Genomic DNA, 25,070 nt, shown 5'->3' on the forward strand with positions numbered 1-25,070 from the left:
TTAAAACTTAATGATGAATCGAACCACACACCTAAATCACGTACAACACCAACCCTAACTAAATTGGTACCATCTATGGAATAGTTTAAATTTATATTATATTTACTAATATGTCGTTAGTTTTACATCATTTATTTAGAGTATTAACGTTATCCTGAAGTAAATAGCAATCTTCGATTCTTGATATCTGGGTTGATCGGACAGCCTGGGACTAGATTATGATTATTTTACTAGCAATAGAAATGACTGTACAATATTGTATATTTTTATTGAAAAGAGCGCAAAAAAAAGAATGCTGGGAGAGTTTCTTGCGCCGCTTCTTCTCTCTCAGAGCGCCATTTGTTTCCGAAGCGGTGTAGTATCTAGTAGTATAAAAAATTACATCAAAAAGAATTCTAAAGGAATCAATATTGAGAAAATAAATGCCTTTTATGTCTAATAATATAATATCATTAGTATAAGCTAAACATTTACATGTCATTTTATCAAAAAGGTCATTGATCAAAAATATCAGGGGTCCTAAATTTGAGCCCTGAGGCCTGATCAAAAGGAATAGATCAAAACCATATAATGCAACTATCTGGGAACGATTAATGAGATAACTATGTAACCAACGATGAAGATTACCATTAAAACCTAAGTGTTCTAGCTTGATTAAGAGAATAAAATGATTGACCCGATCGAAAGCTTTAGAAAATTCAATTGGATTGATTCAACTATAAAAGGATTGTCATAAGTAATGTGAATATGTTAACAGATTGGATGCAGTAGACTTACCACTGACAAAGCCATGTTGAACCGGATTAAGTCTATGCTTGAAATGATTAGAGAGAATTATAAACTATACTCTCAAATATTTTAGCAAAACAGTTAAATATACTAATTGGCCGGAAGTTTGTTGCGTCAGTTTTGTCATGTCATGTATGGGAGTGATTTTAGCAATTTTCTATAGCTAAGGAAAAACCCCTTCACTTAGTGATTTGTTTATAATAATTATCAACAGAACTTTCAGAGACGACGCACACATCTTAATAAATATGGTGGTATCATATCTGGTCCACTACTTCTTTTAATGTCGATTTTGTTGATGTGCTTATATACTTCATATTCAGAAAATTTTATTGAACATATTGAGTAACTGGAACGTGGAAAATCTGGATTAATCGCTGTAGTTGAGTTATTGTTAGTAGATTTATAAACACGTGAGAAGTATTCAGCAAAAAGATTCAATATATCATTTGCCGAGCTAGCAGTTTTATTCAAATATCTAATTGACTTAGGCAGATCATTAGTAATACGCTTAGATTTGGTATATCGCCAAAATGCTTTCACATTATTTTTAAGACTGCACTCTATATTACATATATAAGACCGGAAACATTGGTTCACCAATAATTTTGAGGGAGTCCTTAGCAGAGCATACTCTGATCATAGTCGCGAGGGTTGTTGTAGGCTTTAACTCGATGATGATATTTATTTTGCTCTTTCAATCTCTTAATTAGAGGTTTGGAAAACCATTTAAGATGTTATGTACTTTTACGCGATCCAGAAGGCGTATTCCTATTAATTATATCCCAGAGATTGTTATAGAAAAAATCTACGAAATCATTGCATTGTAATGAATCAGCACTGCACCAATCAATGTCACCTATTTCTGAGATACATTTCGCGTAGTCAGTTTTTCTAAAATTTAATATAGGAACAAGTTTGTTCTCTCTTAAGTGCTTGGATAAATCTATAGTAAAATAAATTGGTAGATGAAATTTATCGTCTGGTCTTCTTATAGGAACAGTGCGAGTCACACTACTTACATTCAGATCTGTAAGTATTAATTCAAGAATATTATTACAGCAATTTGTAATTTTAATATATTGCATTAAGTTACTTTTGTTCATAAAATCATTAAGGAAATGTAACCTATCGTTGCTCTTGAGAGCAATGTTTGTTTGATAGCTTTGCCATATAGTATCGGGAATATTGAAATCACCCATGATCATAGTTTTAATAGTAGGTGATGATGAAACTATTTGAGCACATTTATATTTATATTAACTGCTAAGTAATTTAAATTTAAAGGGGGTACCTGTTTTCTTACCTGTTAATTACAATAACTACAGTACAAATAATTAGATAACTCACATAACACATACATTATAGTTGGTATCCTTAGAGAAATTTCCAGAATATCACATTATGTCGGGACGATAATAATATTAATTGTAAAATTCAATTTTAGAACCGTAGTGCATCTCAATAACTGAGACCTAGCTAGCGGTTGGTGTGTAGAAGCGCATATATTCCGCCATGTTGAAAATCAATTAGTGTTTAACATAATTGGTTGCTATAGCTATGAACAACTCAAACGATTTTATTACCAACGAGTAGTACCAACGAGCTGTATTTTTGCAATAATGTAATACATAGTTTCAAAATTTTTCTCTTTGTAAATAATTGAGCGAAGCGAAGCTCCCACCGGGTGACTCCAATTGATTACTCTGTTAAATAATTCTCGGCCATTTCTGGACCCATTTTAAAAATTTTTGAACTAATAATAAGCTTTCGAAATTTTCTAGGTTATTGTCTAGGCATAACTTTGAATTTCGACTTGATTCAATTATTATAATTAGAAACAAACATGATTTACAAATTATTCTAAATTAGCACGCGCTATTTATATTTATTTAAAAAACTGATGTTTAAATATCAATGTCCTCATGTATATATATCCCAGCGGAAACTCCATAGGGAGTGCCGCTTGCGCCTCTCTCTCCCCATGAGAAGGTCGCCTTCGATGTAGGCTTAGAGGGCACCTGCCCAAAGCCAACTGCAGGTGGTGTTTAGTGGGTAGGCACCTAGGTTTTCACGTGAGTCCCACATAACCAACGCAGACTTAGGCTGCGTTGGTATGTATGAGCATTCACCACCTCCCTCCCGTCGTTATCCCGGAGGGTAGCCCATTCCCTTGCTTGGGCGCAAAAAAAAAAAAAAACCTCATGTATAAATATGGCGCCAAATTCCAAAACATTCTTTTAATTATTTCTTTTTTGGATTTATTTTGTTTTGTTTTTGTACACAGACTTAGTTTACTTCGCTTCAAATATACGCCGTAGCGAAGCGGCATGATAGTTATGGGGTTTTGCAATGCGATACATAGGTAAAATAGACTTCAATTATAATAATTGAATACAGCGCACGAGTGTCATTAGTCCTTTATCAATAAGCCACAGTTATAAATTGGCATACGTTCGTTATACAGATAAAATTCGAAAATGTATGCTTCAGATCTGAGAAGAAAGAGCGGAAGAACTCAACCCCTTTTTTTATAATAAAGTGCATTACAAATAAAATATCTTCTGGGGCGGTCGTACCATTTTAAAGGTGTTGTACTCCAATTGACCTAGTAGTAGGAGTGACATGTTCATGTTTGTTCCTCGTGTTAACATTATGATTTTTACAGCTCCAAGAAGATTCCTTAATATGCATATTATCTATACACATGCCTATCTAATATATAAAGCTAAAACCTCATGACAATACGATTAAAGTTAATATTGATATCCATACATTTGTTCTCGCAGTTTGATGTGAGGCTGAAGAAGTAGCAGCATTTTATGTAGCTCCTCGAACACCTGGAGGAATATGGGGAGCACAGTAGGGAACCGATAGCTATAAACTGACTAGCAGAATATTCTTCCCGTGTTTTGGTATCATGATCAAAAGGCAATATTGGGCAGCTAATGCCCTATGCGCAGGACGTCATTGAATAGCCACGTCACAGCAACTATGAACTTTTCGCTTATGTGGTGTTGTCTATAACCACTGCAGAAACGTCTCAACTGCGTTTAAATTAGAGTGGATTCCCCTAATGTTACAAAAGTCCAAAATAAGCGTGAAGCGAGGTGCCGTGGTGTTACTGCCTCGTTTGTCTTCGGACATGCGCGGATCTGTGCCTTCCCCAGAATACGACTCGATGGAGAATGGTAGGAGAGGGATTCTTCGCCTCTGGTAGAGCCAGTACCCCTGGGGTAAATACTCTTTGAGGACCGCTGTCATATTCTGATGTAGGGGGATGGCCTCGGTTTCTCGAAACTAAGCGACGCGAAACATAGTGACACTTGGCCGCTACTTGACGCTGGTATTCTGTGCGAATGTGGTAATTAGCCAGGACGAGTCTGGCGCGATAGTGCGGACGTCATTAGACTGCAGCGTGACTCTCCCACCCTTGGGCCGGGGACTCCCTTATTCTTTTTACGCCCCGGGGAAGCACAGGGCAAAGTCTTAATATTTAAACAATATATTCCTCTGTTAAGGCACTTTTTTTATCTAATATGTTGAAAGCAAAGCAAATGCCAAATATTTAATATGGTAGATTATTCATAAATCCTCTGTTTAAAACAGACTCAAATTAAAACGAATGAAACGGCAAAAACATTTCAACGCTTTCACGAAATCTCAAATAAAATGGCACTTGTTTGTATATTGAGAGATAAAAAAAATCTTTTCAAACTCCCCCAGCACGTGTACAAAAGTAGGCAAATATGCTCGTAAAACAAATTCCGTTACGAGATTAAATCCACCTTTTTATCGTAACCCCCGCATTGTCATTGGACAATTTAATCTGTACGAAATACAGAAATGTGTTTGAGGATTTTTCAGCTTACAAGTTAATCGCTCCCATAACCAACATTTTAAGAAATGTTTATTATAATAAGATCCACTTTGTTATCTTTTTCTTCTAAATTAATTTTTTTTTGCTCTGAAGTGATTTTTGAAATTATTATACAAGCGGCAGTCTAAGACTTTCCAGAGTTGATTTAATTTAAGAAGCACTTTATTTGGTTTTCGGTTTTTATTATAAGTTTATAGATTCTAATTAATTATTGTTCTCACGGGAAGCTAATTCTAGTACCAAGCCACCAAGTGCTGGAATCATCAACTAAGTGAAAGCATTAAGAATTTCAGGTATAAAACTTAACTTTAAGAGCACTCGCACGGAACGCGAGGGGTCGTGGTTCATAAAATTTTGTTTTCAAATTTTATTTGTGTATTAATCCTAGAAGTGAGGGTTATCACCTTAAAACATAACAAATTCTTTAAACTTAATTAAATTTATTTAGTCATGTTCAAATAACTTGTATTTTAATTGTTGTTGTAATATTTATTCAGTTCAGTGAGGAAATTAATTCATTTTATGTAGTATGTAGACTTTTTCAGATTTAGGGGGTCAAAAGGGGTCAATCGTAGAAGAGACTCATGTGATGGGAAGTAATAATGTAACCACCCGTGGTCATTCTCAACCAGGGGGTAAGAGATACGTTGCCGGCCTATAGGTTGCTCTATACTTAAAGCTATGGGGCTTTAATTATAGAGCTATTATTTAATTCATATTGCAACCAGTAATTGTTTCCACAAAATGGTTGTGCGAGACAAGAAGTTTCTCGTAAAACGCGCGGTTGTAAACAAGACGCCAACTGCAGGTCAGGTAATGATGCAGGTGGAATTTTGCATTTTTACGTAATATCCGGTGGCGACATTTCGCATGTTGATGTCATATCCGTTGGTGGAATTTTGCATTTTTATGTATTATACATTGGTGGAATTTTGAGTTTTTATGTAATATCCGTTGATGGAATTTTGCAATCTTACGTAATCTACGGTGGTGAAATTGCGCATTTTGATGAACCTAATATCCGGTGGTGGAATTTAGCATTTTAATTTAATATACAGTGGTGGAATTCGGCTGTTGGTATCAACCCGAACAACTCCTCGGAGCACTCCCGGATATGTGGTAAAAGAACCAAAAAATATTTTGTTTTATTATTTAATTTTTGTTTGATTCTTGCTTCGTAACTTTAAATGGAAGAAAACTGATCAGCTAAAACGTAAGTGACAGACATAGGTGTTTAATAAGTTGATCTATTTAAAAGCATTTCAATTTAAAGTATTTGACCCTGCGATTCACGAATGAAAAAAACAAAAACCAAAAAGCTTTGATCTTGTTATTATGTACAGAACTTTCAATGTTTTTAGAATTTATGAAATTATATTTTTATTTGGCTGTGACATTTAGGTTTAGGTATAGCTATTTAAATTGAAATTAATTCAAAATATTTAAAAACAAAAAATGCCACAGTCTAAGTCCAATGGAAACTGACTGAATTAGACTGCGTGCAACGTACAGCAGCTCGAATTGTCGGGGACCCAGTGCTCTGTGAACGGCTAAATCACTTGGCGTTGCATAGAGACATCACTTAATTGTGTGTCTTCTACAGCATTTATCACGGGGAGTATGCCGAAGAGCTGTTTCACCTGATTCCTGTCGCCGAATTCCACCTTCGCACCACACGCAATAAGTTATAGGATATCATCCCCACAATCTGGATGTGTGGCGGTCCTCCACAGTGCGGTTTTCAAGGAGCTTTCTTCCACGTACTACTAAGCTGTGGACTTTCTTGTGCGGTGTTTCCGGGACTATCGACATGGGCACCTTCAAAAAAACACCGTGCGTATACTTTCCTTGGTGTTGCAAAAGAATGTGGGTGGCGGTGATCACTTAACACTAGGTGACCCGTACACTTGTTTGTCCTTTTTTTCCATGAAAAAAACTGTTCATATGACCAATGCAAATAATAAAAATTAGAAAATGAATTTAAATGCAAATAGTCAGCAAGTGAAGAATAATAACTCACACACGCAGACCATTTTTTATGAGTACAAACTTCTAGCTCAGAACATAAAAACTGTCACTAAATATATAAATTTAATAATAACCTAAAAAATTTATAAATACTGAAACATATATAGCACTCACCTACTACATTTAGCTGGAACGCCAGCGACATTTTGGGTTCGGTATTCACTTGACATTCGTAGATACCGGCATCCCGTTCCTGCGGAAACTTCACTTGCAATGTCCAATTTTCAGATTTATCTGGTCGAATAACCTGTGAAATTGACAAATTATTTTAGATCTACAAAATATTTAAGAGTAAGTAAGGTGGTTTCATCACGTAGATAAGATGGATCAAAGTAGATTCATTTAAGCATGTTATGTTTTTAAAGTGATAACCCCTAACCCTCACTTCTAGGATTAATACACAAATAAAATTTGAAAAACAAAATTTTATGAACGATGCGGGACTCGAACCCACGACCTCCAGCGTTCCGTGCCAGTGCTCTAACCAACTGAGCCAACCGTTCGAGTAACTCATAGTTATAAGATCTTGTTTGCTTTGTTCAACTCTCAGGTTGCGGCTTCATCTACAGGATCTACTTTATGTAAACAGCGCAAATTGTGCATGTAGGAAAGGTCGATTTGGTGGTATATTCACCGATCAGATTGGGGTACATAATATTCGTATGAACCATGTGAAAAAAAGATCAGTAATCCTTGCCGGCCCTTCTACTTTTGATGATTAGTGCATTCTAAAATCGTCTTTGTTCATCCTTATTGGAAAATATAATTTGTTTATTATACTGTCAAAAGATTCCACGGCTACTTTTTCATACAGGAAGATTTTAAAATTTTTTGTCAAAGGGGCAAATATAAATTAGAAATCATTGCATTTTATAAAGTATTATGGAATTTAAATTATTATATAACTGCAACTAAAACAATAATTTTACATTTTATAGGGTTTATTAAGAAGAATTGTTTTGTTAATCGATTTTTTTATGGACGAAGCGTGAGTGATAACTTTTATGGTTTTTGTTTTCAGGATAGTTTGATATTTTATAGTGGAATTTTTAAATATATTATGAATATCATCAAGAAATTATTACAGACTAATTGTTTCCTAAAAGTGAGGTCTCGAGGACATTTAGTACTAACAAGCTGATGCTCTTGACACAGTACAGGTTTGAGTTTACAGTTATATTTAAAAAATATAGTGTGAATTTCTATTGATTATATTATGTTTTATATCCCATTTTACCTGAAACCGTTGGTCTGAAGTGTATGTCAAAATTCCCGCAGTAAGAATATGAAGATCACGTTTTCGTATCCAGGATACCTGTAAAAATAAAAATATATTCTATTTCAACCCAAATATTTTATCCAACCTTAAAAAAAAAATTAATTATCATAGTAAATATTAGCAACACTGTAAGTGTACTATACCCGACGACGTCTACATACAATAATTTAAGTAAATATGTGACTTGAATAATTATAGAATATCTTTTCTAAAATATTTCAACATCAATTTTATTCAGAGTATAATTTGGCTTTATTTATCTTTTCGATTTAAATCAATGTCGAAATTTTAACGATCCACGTAAGCACGCGTTTTTAGTTTTGTGTTTGGCATCAATACATAAAAAGGAACGCGGACGATTTTGACTTTAGACGGATTAAGATAACATCAAAATTTTTACAGATATTTTTATTAATGTGAAACCTTTTCTCTAACAACGTATATTTTTTTAAATTATTTTTTGAGTTTTAAATTATGTCAATATATTTTGTTTTCAAGTTTACTCTTCAAATTCTACGATATGAGATTTAAAAAAAGTGTGTACGTGTAATCTTAACACGCGATTGAATACCAAATAAGCACTCCCGTATAACTGAGGAGCTTTGTTCAGATTTTTTGCTATTTTTTTCTGAAAAAACAAAAAAATTAATCATTAGATTAAACTTCATCTTTTAAGCAAATTTGACATTATCTCTACCTAAAATAAAATAATACCTTTATATTAAGTAATATTATTTAATCAAGTGAGATTTTCATCATATAATAAACACAAACTTTTTACAGGTGAGGTCATTATCAGGTTCTTGATTTTCTCTTATATGCTTATTTATTGATGAAAGAGTAAAATGTTCCTGGGATTTTATTTGACTGATTATTATTTTCATTTTATATTATATTATAATTCATTTATACCTTATATATACATTCTCACATTTTAAAATATTCACTGATTAAATAAAATAATTGATAGTAAGAAATTGAAGGTTATATTAGCACACTAGCTGACCCGGCAAACGTTGTTTTGCCATATAATTATTTTTTAGTGTTCAACGGTTTTTTCTCCGACGTATTTTACAAGTATAACTACAATGAAGGAGTATTTTCATTTTTGGGTTAATATATAGTATATATATGACACTCAGAAAAATTTCAATGTATTTTGGTACCAGAATTTTCAAAATCGATTTAGTAGATCCAGAGATAAAAAAAAGAAATGCTCTTGTGACTCCTCTGGTGTTGCAAGAGAATGTAGGCGGAGGTGATCACTTAACAGCAGGTTATACAGCATACGCTCTTTAGTCCTCCTTTTCACTAAAAAAGATAACCCTCTAGAAATTTGTGATAAGGATTTTAAATGAAAGAATGGATTATCTTGTTTCTGCAATTTTGCAACGATTTTATATTATTCTGCGATTTGGGACGGAGGCAAATCCAAAAAATTCAAAATCATGAAAATCAGACCAGCTTTTCTCTAGATATAAGGGTTCGAACAACTATATTGTGTAATGTATGTTAATTTGTACTCAGAATTTTTTATGATGATTTCTTTTTTGATTTAATTTTTTATGAAATTAGATGAATAAGTTGTTGTGTACTAAGCTATATAAGACACTTTAGTATTTTATTGTTCCCACGGGAACTCGTTAGTTTTACAGTACGAAAGGTATTCCAAGATATTGACCGGCAATATAATTATCAACATGCCAAATTTTATTAAATTAGATGCATAATTTTTTGTGTACTAAGCTGTATAAGAAACTATAGCTTTTTAACTATCTCACGGGAACTCTTTAATTTTCTGGTATAAAAAGTATTGAAAGTGTTGACCGGCAAGGTATCAACATGCCAAATTTTATTAAATTATGAGTGTAAGTTGTTGTGTACTATGCTATATAAGTAAGTAGAGGTTTTTAACTGTCCCACAGGAACTCTTTGATTTTATGGGATGAAAAGTATCTAAGATGTTGACCGGGGATGTAAGTTATCATCAATTTCAATTAAATCAGTCCAATAGTTTCAGAGATTAGCCCGTACAAACAGACAAACAGAAACACGGACAAACAGACAGAGAAACAAAAAAATTCCAAAAAAATCGGGACTTGTTCTATTTTTCTTTGTACAGAAATTTGATTTCTACAGATTTATTATAAGTATAGATATTAATATGACGTTTTTATTGAATATCAACGCATATGGCTGTATGGGCTCGAACCCTTTGCCTATCCTAATAATGGATGAAGAAACCAAAAACAAATTAACGAATATCACAAATATCAGAAAAATTCTGATAATTTTAATATTATTTAACTAAACTAAAAATAATTAAACAAATTATATACTTGGAGATTTTCAAAAAATATTACTGAGCATATTGAAATGTTTTTTTTAAAATCATAAAATTATAACGGCTTAAAAAATAGTTTCAATCGACTTTTTTTACTGAGCGTCAGAAAATCTTTTAATTGTTAAACTGAAAAGGTCAAGTTCCTTTGACTTGTACTTCATTGGTACCAGATGAACATAAATATTATAGTGGTGCACGTGTTTGTTAGTAGAGATAGGAATCACGTGTTATCATGAACACATGTACCAGGACTACATATTTAGTTGAGAGGTTTACGTAAAGCTTATTTATAAAGTTTAAAAATACGTCACGTATTACAGAGGTTTGTATTCGAAATAATTTTAACTTCTTATGACAGTTATTAAGATATATAACGGATAACGGGTATCAGTAGCTCGTTTTTCGGAATCTTAGTCCAGTTTTTCACCGGTTGAGAGTGTTTTGTCAATATTTATTACAAAAATGTTCTTACTCTATTACTTAATAGGTAAGATACCTACAAATTATAATACAGTTAACAATTATTGTAAATATTCAGGAAGTATAAGGAAATTAAGAATAACACAACAAGTACAAAAACAAAATAATAACGAGAAAAAGAGACATTAATGCTTTTTTGCAAACAAATCATGGTTTCTTATATAAGTAGTAAAGAGATCTAAATGAGACATTTGATTATTGTATAGTTTCAAGCAGCGGTGAAAGTAAAGCATTTGATGCAAAATTTGAATTATTTTGAATCCAGAACTATTTCGCTCTGAATTTAAGTCACATAATCTTATTCAATGCCTTCGTATAAGTGCGATAAGATACTATTGACTACGGGTCAAGTTCTCAATCAGAATACTTTGGAACGGCTAAGCCTGTAACGAGTATAGGAAACTGAAAGGAAAGTTGCGGCCTTCGTACACTGTGATTCCGGATTATCATCCCAGAAGATTTTGGCAGTGCTCGCTATGTTGAGGTCATCTCTATGACTTTCTACTTATATTATAAACGAGAAAGTTTATAAGTATGTATGGATGTGTGTTTGTTACTCTTTCACGCAAAAGCTACTGAATCGATTTTAATGAAACATTACAATAATATAACTTACACATCAGAATATCACAAAGGTTATAATTTATACAGATAGAATGTGATTTATCTAAAGTATAACGATAAGACCAAGTGCTCCCGGTGAAACGCAAATGCAACGAAAGCCTTTTGAAATTATTGGTTTGAAACCACTTACAATCTGTAACTGTATCGCAATGTGATGAAATTATTCAGAATTATTTCAGTTTTCTTTGAGAACAGACGTCCACAAATATGCCTAGTTCAAGCGATGAGGAAGTTGTGGCTCTGTATTTCTATCGTCGACAAAGAAGGAGGCGTAAAAGAAGAAGTATGTGGATATATCTCGACATTGAGAAGAATATCCACTGCCGTATGTTTGTAGCTGCTAAAGAATTACAACAAACATAAAGAAAGTTTTGACGAACCGAAAAGACGCCAAATCCGATGAACCCCAAACATGAGATTCCTGCACGCTGGTGTCATAGCAACTGATTTGCAACTGTCTCTCAAAGGAATCTATGACTTAAACTTAAATTAAACTTAAAAGAAACTTAACGTTAAGTTGCAGTTGCGTTTTATCGTGTGTAAGTAGGATAAAAATCGCGCTGCAAAAACGGTAGGAATTACAGATATACATATATAATGTATAATGAAAATGTTTATCGTTAAATGTCCTACAAAAAAGCCCGGAATTTATCTATGTTGTATGTGGAAGCCATTATAGCCAAAATAGTGAAACATAAATTATTGTTTTTATTATTATATTATATTCATTATTAATTTATTCCTAACGCACATTTGGTAGTAACAAATTGATTGATTGGACAAATATTTGAATAGTTATGACGATAAACAACCGAGTGCGTAGTATTATATTGTGGTCCGGTGGCGAGTGAATGAGACGGGCGCGTTGGACAACTGCGGGCAGGGTAAACTAACTCATAAATTATAAACTGCAGGAGTTCTCATCAAAAGTTGCATTTTCAATTACTGTTAACAAATAGCAGGCACACATTTGGTCACACTATGTTCTTCTCATGGCCACCTATAAACTTCAATTGCGCAGAAATTGAAAGCAGTTGGTTTCATTTTACATTAAAAAATAAACAAATGAAGAGACTTGAAACTCAACGGGCTTCTTTATTGAATACAATTAAATTTATTAATTAAATCTGAGAGTGACCACTTCTTTCTCAATGTACAGTATCATATAGAAAGTCATTAAGTCTATAGGTTTTTTCTTCACCATTCAATTATTATTTAACCATTTATTTTAAGACTTATGTGTTTTGTAAATTAATTAAATTATTACTCAAAACACAACCATAAAGGCGTGTTTCATAAGACGTACAGTATAAAAATATAAAACTGCAGCTTAGTAAATATTTGTTCTTTAATTATACAAATATTATATATGATTCACGAGTGCTATTTCTCCTCAAAATCACGCCGTACTTAAAATACGAGATAGCGGGTAGATTGGTAGGTATGCTAATAAACACTAGCGACCGCCTGCGAATTTGGGCTGCATATATTTGAAAAAGGTGACAATCCTGCCATTGAAAATGATTTCCATTATAATTATAAATGTTTATATTATTATGCCTGATCCACTCTTTGTAACATCCACTACTTGTCAAAGTTTCTTCAAATGCATTCGAGGCGTTTCTAACAGTAGCCGATACAGATAAATAGCTAAGACTGAAATGCTTCAGTTAAAATATTATACACAATATTTAGTATAAACTTATTTCGATATAACTTACAGACACTTCAGTTTTATTTCCATGTATATATTATGAAGGTGCGAAATATTGATACGAGAGTGGGGTCAGGGATTGGAAATAAATACTCCGCTTATAAGAACGAGTCTTTATCTGCATTTTGCACTTTTCCGCTCTTGCACTTCGCCGGTCTGCCGCTATTCCTCTTGTCGGCGGCGGTACCTTCAACAGACCACACCGGAACGAACACTAGTTCTCTTCTATCTTCTTCTTCTTCTCCTGGTTCACTTTTCACTACTTCTTCTTTTCTTCCTTCTTTTCCTTTACACTTTCGAGTCTGAACTAGAACTGCCGTAGGCCACGCTTAGTACGGCTGATATACCCCCGGATCACTTCTATTTTCAAAATGATTCTCTTCCATTCCATCTTTAAATTTAAACTGTTCGCGACAAGGGTGAACTAATTATACTACAGGTATAAATGATAATATCAATACAGCAATGATCTATTTAACGAAAACTCTATAAGCCTTTCGCAGGTTAATCTCCTAAAGCCGACGCAAATAGATGAGATTAACACTTAACTATTCTTGAGGTTGGGTTTAGTGCGATGTAGGAACGGATTTGAGATAGAGTTGTTGATATACTTGAGTGTATTGTATGTTGAGTAGTTTCGAACTGTTTGTGCCTCTTCAAATATATATCTTCTGCTTGATGGCATATATTGTATATAGTTTAACCGCGTGAAGGAGCTTAAATCATTTTAGATTTATGTTGTAATAGAAACAAGAAACTCGAGTATTTCAAGAAATCAAAATCAAAAGTTATTTGTTCATGTTTTTGGTACACTTCCCCGTAATGATAGTTTAAATTTATTTTTATCGTAAACGATTGTTAATATAGCTAACATCATCTTATATATAAAATTCTCGTGTCACAATGTTCGTTCCCGTACTCCTCCGAAGCGGCTTGATTTTATGAGCATATTGAGTAGGTCTGAGGATCGACCAACATCTATTTTTCATCCCCCTAAATGTTAAGGGTTTTTTTTAATTTTATTTACATTTTTTTTTAAATTTGTTTGATTACGAGTCAGCATTAAAAAATACTATACAACTTCAAATTTTCACCCATCTACGATCAACAGTTACTTTTGTATCGCGATTTTAATATCGGCAATACAACGATTGCTGGGTCAGCTAGTAATATATAATATATACATCAATGAAAAGTTATTTAACAAAATACTCAAATGTCTCTTGTTATACGTTTATATTTTATTATACATATGTATTGACACTTTAAGGAAACTGATAAAATTATTGTAGGCAGCTTTCTTCCCTAAGAAAAGCTCTGCTCAGAACCTCCTCCTCAGTCGTTCACTCTTGACAGAGTGGTCGTGGTTGCATGATGAGACTGTAGGTACACACAAGACGTATCATGGATAATACAGCCCTCGCAATGCGCCTTCACTTGATGGTCTTCAGCGTTACGCGAACATTGGACTATGGTGGTTTGTGTCGCAGCCTTTATCAAGTCTGTTCAGTGCGTAGGTGACTGACCTTGTGACCGCTTGCCTTTCTTGCGTTCTTGGACGGCGAGTCGTTCCATGGAGTTTTGGTTTCGTGTAACGTGCCCAAAGTACTTGAGAATTCGTATTTGCACAGTAGACGATAATCTCTCCTTCACCTTGAGTTCTTCCAATATCAGGACCTGCCAAGCTCAGAACCGGCCAACCACATTGCCTGCTCCATTTTCTCCAAAGTTAAGAAGTCCATAATTAACCGCCAGTTCTTGGGTCACTTTACAGGAGCACCAGCTGGTCAGTCATTGCCAACACGGTATCCGTCAATGTCTCTCAGCTGGTCATTGTCTTGTATATTACACCCATAAATTGGTGCAATTGGTTGAGTCGAAAGGAAATGCATTAAATAATACAGCAAAAGCTTTGAATGAATTTTAACGCGGGAAAATATTCATGCAATGATACTTTTATACAATTAAAGCCATTTATTCAACAAACAAGTTATGATAGACAACGATTGGCCTTTAACAATGACGATCTTGTGGCACTGTTTACAACTGGCATGAGTCAAGTGCACAATGTCCATGAACATTTAGTGGTCAGGAAACTTTGTGCCCAGTGGAAACTTATTATTTGACCGAGGCCCAAAACTTCCAACGTGTTGATTGGTCTGTGAAATGGTTTAAAGGTTGATACCTCACATGCTGTCGCCGGCATATTAACAGGTGACTATAGATGGATTTACTGTTATGAACCCGAAACCAAAAGATAGTCTGCTCAGAGGATGTTTCCTTCCGAGGAGTTGCCAACTAAAGTGAAGAGTGAAAAAAAAATGGATGACCTGCCTCGTCCTTTTACGCGACAATTGTTTAAGAGGATTGAATAAAGTTACACACAAACTTGGATTTACTTGGTCACCCGCCATATAGCCCCGAATCCACACCATGCAGTTATTATTTTTTCAAGAAAAGAAAAGAAAAATTCAAGGAAAACGTGTTATGGATTCTGAGATCCCATATATAATATCCCTAAGGGCGAGTGGGCAAAGTACTTTTCCCAGGAGTTCTATTGTATTGTATTGGCATTGACATGAATGGACACTATTATAAAAAGATATAATAAAACTAATAACTTGTTAGTTTAATTTGTTTTTCATTTTCCAAGAACTCTCCGTTTGACCCTCATATTTACCTAATATGGTAATTGGCTTGGCTTTTTTATTGGATATATGTGCCATTTAACAATTTTTGAAACTGTTATAATATTTGTTCACTTAAAATATTATCATTTACAATACCTATAAATAACAGTTACAATACTAGAAAATATCATTTAAAGTACAAATCTTGTCTGCATTATTTAGCACAAAACCTATAAGTTTTCACTTCTACCAAGTGGTACACACCGTATTAGTAAAAACATTAATCTAGTACAAATTAATACATAATATATCTATTATTATGACTTTTAACTAAGTGTTATTATGGGCTCAAATCGTCGTACTGGTTTCTTAAATAAAGTCACCCAAGACTACGACTAAGGAAGATAGGATATGCAAGCACATTGTCATCTGCATTACCACTCTATAATGTAAACACTATAGTCTAAAAAATCTTCATGCATCTGTAGTAGTAGACAGTTCTCTATCTTCAAATAATGGCAACATCCGATATAATCCTCAACGAAAACAGGCATAAATTATTCTCAATCTTGTACTAGGGGTATGTTAATGCTTTGTCTCTCGTTGTTGGAATTGTCAGACTGTTTGAGAAACAGTCGACTGATTCTAATTTACACTGTAATTTTCGTACTATAAAATAACAAACAAAAATTATACTTACAGCTTTATCCCCAAGTTGCTCCACTCTACAATGCAGAAAAGCAGTTTGCCCCACCACTGTTGTGACATTTCTCGGCACGTTGTACTCGAAGTAGGGAAATGAACCGACGCTGTCTTCTCCATAATGCGCGGTGCCTGAAATGCAATTAACTCCGTAATTACACTTAATAGACTTGTTATTTCTAAAAGCAAGGCTTACCGATGGCAGTCTTACAATGAGAAATAGTAGCGTTTTCTTTGATAATACTGAGATATTTTCAAGACGAAATGTTAGATGTTAAACGTTTTTAGAGTTAAGAAAAACTCTCAATAATTATATAGACATTACATTTAAATTACCGTTGAACTTGTTTGATATTTCAAAAATGTATTTAACATAACATAATATTTAAGATATTATGGTGTGCGACTCAAGGTATATTCTGGAATTATTCATTTAGAATTTAACAAAATTAATTGTCATATTTTATTCAAACAAAACAAATCTTATATATATTATTTACAATACTATGATTACATTAAATTAAAACTATCATTTCGGGGAAGCGAACCAAAATACTGGAAGCAATTCCACGCTGGATAGACTTTGTATATTCTCCGTGCCTCTTGGCCCCACGGGCCAAGTGTCTCGACACCAAACCGTACAAAGATGTAAAACTCACTCAGGTCAACATATTTGTGACGTTTGCTGTCTTCGGCAGTCGAAGCAGCAGCCTCAGCACTAACTGACGTAACTTGGACATAAGAAGGATCCAGAGTGTCGACTCAAGTCGCGTCCCACACCAGCGCCCTTCCCCGTGCCCAAGCCACCAGGGTCAATCCCAATCAAAATCAGGGACAATCCTTATTGTAGGACAGCAACTTCACAACCCTGATCAAGTTAGCCTTATCATAACGTTCAATAACACTCTTCTATAATTGATGCGCCATTCCCATTTTATAAAATACGATTCGCATTCTCATTGGTCGTTCTATCCGTATATTGTTTAATTTATTGATAAATTATACATCGTAACAAGCAAATAATATTTTATGGTCCCATTTTATTATCTAATTAATAAAAAGTATTTATTAAAAAAAAATTGAAAATCCCAGCGTTATAGTGTGGTTATAGTGTTTAATTATTGCATTAAGTCAGTAAATTGTAAATTTTTACATTGTTGAAATATTATTATATTTTTTTAATTTCACGATAAACTTACCCTAGATACATTATATCATACAAATAATAAGTATTTTATAAACTATATCAGTTGATTATTCTTAATGATACCACAGATTGGGAATGGAGCGACCGCACTCACTCTGCTATTGAATAATAAGTTTAATTGTACGATATTACATTGTAACAATACTTTTTATGAAAAAAAAAAATAAGCCTGCTGAGTTTCAGGTCTGAAATGATGTGAATTTGAATAACTATTATATTTTAAAAATCACTAAAGTGTGATTGATGCAAAGACAAAAGCATTGATGATATTTTAAGAACATAATATTGATTGACTCGATTACGAAAATTGGAATTAGGTGACCATAGTAGCGCAGCAGTTAGTGAAAACGGGCTGATAAGAGTGATCCAATCATATCCTATATATATATATATATATATATATATATTACCGTTTGAAATAAGGTATACTCTCACTTACTTAACAGAGATTCTAGATCTAAAATACATTCAGAAATCTGGATCTTAAAATCTTACGTGAAAAACAATTAATGAAAATCAGTTACAAATAATCATAAAATAATACCTTTAGCTGAGCTTAAGCGTTTTAAAATCAAACGCTATCGTAAAATATACTAAAGTTTAAAAACCGATTTCTATCGCAACAAAAAACACAAAACTTAAATTACACCGGTCACAAAAACGATTTATCTTTTAAAACAAATTTACCAAAACAAACTAAAGCTTGTTCAATTGTTATTTCCATCGCTAAAATTAACGCAACATGAACGTGAGGCATAAAGGTGAATCTGTGAATAAATTTTCATACATGTTTACAGACCCATTTGTGTGATAACGGTTTTTTGGTATTCTGTTTGTGCGACATAGAATAGCAAATGACACGATTAGCGTAAACAAAGGTTGATTAAGAAATTATTCCGGGTCGAGTTACCTGAATTTGTGAAACTGGGCTTCGTAGAGGTCATATGTAACCTTTATGTTAAGCGAAAAGTTGGTGCCAAACTGGAGTCGACAAAATCATTGCGAAGTTTGATGTTAATTAAGTAATTTGTTAGGATTAAATTTGGACGGAGGAGGTGAGAAAATTTTGAGTGTTCAGGTGACTGAAAGGTATATTTAGTTTTAATTTTAAACGGATTTACTAATTGGCAAAGTTTCTCTTTGTGAATGATCAAAGGATTTGAAAAGTTTTAACTAAGCAAGCTACTTTTTCTGAGAATTTTCCATCGCAATAACTCTAATTTTAACTTTATTGAATAGGATCTAAGCTTAAATAAACTAAACATTTTATGAATCTTTAAATAATGTTAAACCTAAAGATTTAATTCAAAATTTAAGATTTATTTAATTTAAAATGATGAAAAGATACTTCTTTATTTCTGAAGTTTACTTCTAATAATTACTTACTATATCAGCTAAAGGCCTACGCAGACCGGAACGGCATGGCAAGGGATTTAAATTTTTACCAATGGACATTCAAACATATTGGTATAGAAATATGACATAAATTGCTATGCTTTAAAATGATGTCGTGGCATCGGAAGGATTTCATTCCACGGCATTGTAAGACGCACCACGGGCTCCAGCGGCCGGATACCGCGCCGTGCTGCGGTACGCAACGGTATGCCGAGGGTACACCGGGGGATGAGGCGGGATTTGTTCTCTGTAAGTATTATGGTCGATACATATTCAACAGTCCCTGAAATCTGTCATAATCCATTCATTGATAGTAATAAAATTTTTGTGCATCGTATCTTTTGAAGGACAGATGGCCGTTGGGGCAGTAAAGTCCTCGAATGGCGACCACGTACCGGAAGACGCAGTGTTGGTAGGCCTCCCCACAAGATGGACCGACGATCTGATGTATCTTAAAGCCTTTAAAGAAATTATTGAATTCACCCTTTGATACGGAAAGACCTTCCATAGATTATAGACCCAAAATTTTCTTCTCTCCCTATTAATAGCCTGTGCACATTCGTCTTCTGCAATAATCTTAATTAACACCATATCCAAATCTACCACTATACAACTGAGGCACATCAACAGTCGATGAAACGCAAATGAAGACAAAATGTGTATCTGGGAAGAAGAGTTGCCAAGGCATACTTTGTCCTGCCGCAACATGCCGTGGCAAGACGCTGGAATCTCAGCGGCTAGTGTGCGCTGATTGACGGCAATCCTTTGCCATCCCATCCCGGTCTGCGTTATCCTTAAGGCGAAGAGTGAGGAGAAAACACGCAAACTAGGTATTTTTAGGCAAGTTTTATGGTGAAAATATAGAATTTGGAGCTATGAACACTAATTTATCTTGTTAGATGTTTCCCTTAAGTCTAATTTTTAAGTTGCCAATGCTTGCTATTGGTTATAGTTAATACTCCAGAGTTATTTTTAACAACCATTTTTATTTACAGTTAAACACGCTGTTTTTCGGTATGACGCATTTGTTTAGTACGAAACTCAGATGGGTTATTCTTATAGCTTGTACTTTTATTATGTAAGTCCATTAATAAGGATTATTAATCAATAGCAAGGATTATAAGCATATAACTGTCCGCGCCTTACTTTTTGGCATAAGTAAAGCAAGAAAGTATTCACTCGCAAAATATGATCAGGCGTTCCATTTTTCATGCCTGTCATCATTCACATACTTCAATCAGCGTGATGGTGATATAATTACCTCTCACCTTGCTGTATCATGCAGTGGTATACTATTGAGTCTGGTTTTGGTTTAAGAAATAATACGACTGGGCGGAAACTTAGAAAATGATTGAAGTTGTCCAGAAAACGTTAATCAGTCCTTGCAAACGATATAAGAAGATGACTCAAGAGATGCGTGATAGCATTGAGCAAGTACATAAGTACCTATTTTTATTAACATAATATACATAGTAATTGGCTTTATGATTTAAGTAAAATGATATTAAAACCAACAACATTAAATATTTTGGCTAGCCTGTATGTTTATATTGATATAATCATGCATTTTTGTTTGATAAAAACACCAAATACCTAACAAATATCTAGTCTAATGAAGGTAACAATTATACATTGCAGCGTAGTAAGGAAAGTTCGAATTTGAGTTCAAAAAATACTTTAGATCTGATATTGACATAGTTATAGGTACGTATAGTTCTACTTACGCAAGTAGTATGACCATGAGTTCTAATGTTTACTATAAATATGTTTTATTTCAATGAAATAATTATGTTTTTCTAGGAGTATACCAAATAACATAGATTCTCGAAGACAATGCAGAGACGTGGTGAGTAATTATATAATATATACAATGTAACAATTTGACAGCATTATTTAAACATTCAGGCTTAGAAAAAAAGGGTTGCACTCCGGGAGTGCCAGCTTCTGCTGGTTAAAGTTTTTACTTCTGTAAAAACTTTAATATTAACGTTGTACATTTACGCACATTTTGGAATGGGAATAATTTCGCACGAATTGCTTTATTTATCAGTATAAAAGTACTAGCATTAATGTGGTTAAATACAATATTCATCTATTGCGTATTCGTCCACAAAAATGACAATATGTATTTGGTAGGTACAAAAAAGATTAAACACTTCGGAATTATTACAACTATTTAACATTAAAAGGTTTATCACTCAGAAAAATTAACTTTCACCCATTTTTTTAATGGAAAAGGAGGATAAATGAGCGTACAAGTCACCTGGTGTTAAGTGATCACCGCCACCCAGTTTCTTTTGCAACACTAGAGGAATCACAGGAGCGTTGCCGGCCTTTAAGGAAGGTGTACGCGCTTTCTCTGAAGGTACCCATGTTATTTCGTCCCGGTAACACCGCACTGTGGAGGCCCGCTATACATCCAGAAGGTGGGGATGATATCCTAACTTGTGGCGTGTCGTGCGAAGGTGGAATTCGGTGGCAGGAATCAGGTGAAACAGCTCTTCGGAACACTTCCCGTGATGAATGCGAAAGAAGACACACAATGAAGCAATGTCTCTACGCATCGCCAAGTGATCCGGCCGTTCACAGAGCACTAGGTCCCCGACAATTCGAGCTGCTCTGCGTTACATGCGGTCAAATGTATCGAGCTGATACTGGGGTGCGCCAGACCAAAGATGACAGCAATACTCCATATGTGGCCGGACCTACGCTTTGTACAGCGCTAGAATGTGGGCCGGCTTGAAGTATTGCCATGCTCTATCTATGACGCCCAGGTTCTTCGGAGCCAATTCGTGGCAGCGGAATTGGCAATTGCTCGTGATTTCAAGACCCGGAATTCCGATACTAGGCGAGGCTGTAAGGGAAGTGTTGTCGAAGAGCGCTGATACGACAAATGGTTTTTTTTAGTGGTTAACGTGAAAACTTGAGTCTTCTGGGGGTTAAATTGGAAAAGGTTCAATTCACCTCATTCCGCGACCTTCTAAAAAGAGGACTCGATAGAAGACACAAGTTTCTCCCGGCAGTCGACGATTAGAACGATTCAAAAAGAGCATCCATGTGTACAATTTGATTTATGCACGATTAATATCAAATGGTGACGCAAATACCTATGAAAATTTTTTACAGGCAAGGCCATTCATAAAGACATAACGATCGAAAAAATTTAATGCGTGAACCACCTGCTAAGGAAATAATTTGGAAGACGTATTTTGAAATACTAAAATGAAAATATATTTTTTTTTTAAAAAACCGTTTGGTTGACTTGAAATTAAGGGACGGAAATGCAAAATGGAAAGGGAATAAGCCAATAATATACAAGAAACACTTTGTGATAAAAAACAATTAAGAAGCATATCGATTGATAATAAACGATGCTGTGTGTGTAGCAGTACCTACCTGTGACAAACACCCACAAATAATTTAATATGTCTGATATATAATCTGACGTAATACTTTCGTAGAACTAGATGTCATGCAATATTAACATTATAACAGGAATATATTGGATAGTGATCACAATCACGCAGTAAATTTGAAACGTATGGTTACTCTACGAAATTACAAGCCGTCCGTTGCGACTGAATGAAATTAATAATATAATTATTGTAATAGCTGTACAAGGTCGCGGGAGTAGGCACGTTGTGCCACGGGCCACGGCAATGTTTTTGTGCGGTCGGCACTCGTCGGTGCTCGGGAATAAACCAAGCTCCTACCACTTGCTCAAGGTTGCTGGCATTTATTGTCGCCTTAAGATATATATAGATTACTTAAAATACAACACTAAACGTTCGAGTGACGAATCGTTGATGAAATCTTTTATGCTTTGTTCATTAAATTTTATAATTAAAATATAAAGCTCATTAATTAAATTGTTTAGATTCCTATTCAATTAATTAAATTGTTGAGGTTCTAGAGCGCCATCTCAAGTCAATTTCCTTATATGCATATATTGGGGTTAGGCAGGTTATCAACTGTAAAGTAGATCCTGTAGATGAAGCCACAACCTGAGAGTTGAACAAAGCATACAAGGTTTTATCAACGATATATCACTCATACGGTTGGCTCAGTTGGAAAGATCGCTTGCAAGGAACGCAAGAGGTCGCGGGTTCGAGTCCCGCATCGTCCATAATTTTGTTTTCAGATTTTTTTTAGTGTAATTAATCCCAGAAGTGAGGGTTATCACTTTTAAACATTACAAATTGTTCAACTCTTTTAAATTTCAGGACGATATATTCTATAAATGATACAATAAAAAGTTCCTATATGTACAGTAAATCAATTTATAACATCAATTTATAACCAGAACTGATATTGAAAATACTCGTAGTTAGTAAATATGAACATCGCGAAAAATATCGTCCAATAAAATATGGTTGCATTTTACGTGTATCGAAATTGTATTTTAGAGTTTTATTTGCATAATTTTTACTTGTAGAAAATGTTTGGGATTTTTAGTTTTAATCGGAAAATTTTGTAAAAATATTGACGATATTGAAATATACAAATGAGTTATTTAGTCATATGTATATTATGATCATTGAGATCAGCATCATTTTGATGAAATAAGTGATATTAATAAATACAAAAAAAGAAACAAGGAATATTTAAAATGAAAATAAGGGACGAGACGAGCAGGACGTTCAGCTGATGGTAATTGATACGCCCTACCTATTACAATGCAGTGCCGCTCAGGATTCTTCAAAAACTCCAAAAATTCTAAGCGGCACTACAACTGCGCTCATCTCTTGAGATATAAGATGTTAAGTCTCATTTGCCCAGTAATTTCACTAGCTACGGCGCCCTTCAGACCGAAACACAGTAATGCTTACATACATTACATACTGGGGCAGCATCTTGTGCGGTTTCTTCTCTCTCATAGCCTTATTTCATTAAGAAGAGGCATTTTATTATTAATTTTCTCAAAATTGATTCCTTTCGAATTCTTTTTGATGTCATTAGAATTCTTTTTGATGTCATTAAAGTGATGTGAGGTGAGGTGGTACTAAGTTTACTAAATCAAAAAAATCTCAAGGAAACAATTATGGAATTATAAGGGCTTTCTTATGTCTTTGGATTATGTTAGCTGTTAATGGAATATAACTATTGAATATTTTTAAAAATAAAGAAGAAATGAAATACTGAATGTATTAAGGCTTGAAAAGATTTCCATCTGTATGTGTGCATGTTGTTAGCCGTTTTACTTGTGCCTTGAATCCAGAATTGTTCGGCTGTTTTGTCTTCTTCAGCTTACAGGTAAGCTATTCACAAGTTATAAATAAACTATAAATAAAGTGAGACGAATAAATGCTTGTTACTATAAAACTAGCATTAAACCTTCAATATACGACAGGAATTCCCACGCAACGGCTTAAAAATCAGATTTAAAAATATTTATACCAACTGATAGCATTTTCAATTTATTACGCGGCCTTTTAACACTTTTAAGCGGAGCTCTATTCGGAGGTGAAGCTTAAAAAACATTCGATTCAAATACAATCTTTTTATCATCAGATTTGAGCCACACTACATTCATTTATAAATATGACCGGTCCCTTTTTATCTCTGCTGTCAGCCGTTCAAATTGTCAGACTTAAATTTCGATTCGCATCTCATTTGCTTTCTCGCTTTTTATCTCTAAAAGGTGTTTTCAAGCATACTATTCAGGATGATCTGGCGTTAAAGGTAATTTAAGAGTTGTTTAAGACCCATTTAGACATGGCTTAAATTAAGGTGGAAAGAATATTTAGTCACTGATTGTATAATGACAGAATAAAATTGAAGTGTTTCTTTGTGGTATCAAAGTTTCAGCATTTTACTTTTTTTATGAAAATAAGCGACGAGACGAGTAGGACGTTCAGCTGATACGCCCTGCCCATTCCAATGCAGTGCCGCTCAGGATTCTTGAAAAACCCGAAAATTGCCATTGCCAAACTGCGCTCAACACCTTGTGACATAAGTCTCATTTGCCCAGTAATTTCACTAGCTACGGCGCCCTTCA

At 34.2% G+C, this 25,070-nt stretch overlaps 1 protein-coding gene across 2 annotated transcripts in view; it reads right to left on the reverse strand.

Moving 5' to 3' along the window:
* Window positions 1-25,070, reverse strand: part of LOC126978981 (zwei Ig domain protein zig-8-like) — a 208,464-nt gene that overhangs the window by 17,934 nt on the left and 165,460 nt on the right. For both annotated transcript variants that reach the window (XM_050828130.1, XM_050828124.1), the window contains exons 3-5: window positions 16,469-16,602; window positions 7,935-8,012; window positions 6,812-6,944 (exon numbers count right to left, since the gene is read on the reverse strand). In XM_050828130.1, coding sequence (XP_050684087.1) covers window positions 6,812-6,944; window positions 7,935-8,012; window positions 16,469-16,602 — 345 coding nt within the window. The remainder of the gene's footprint in view (window positions 1-6,811; window positions 6,945-7,934; window positions 8,013-16,468; window positions 16,603-25,070) is intronic.

This window comes from Leptidea sinapis, chromosome 3 (genome assembly GCF_905404315.1).
Source record: "Leptidea sinapis chromosome 3, ilLepSina1.1, whole genome shotgun sequence".
NCBI lineage: Eukaryota > Metazoa > Arthropoda > Insecta > Lepidoptera > Pieridae > Leptidea > Leptidea sinapis.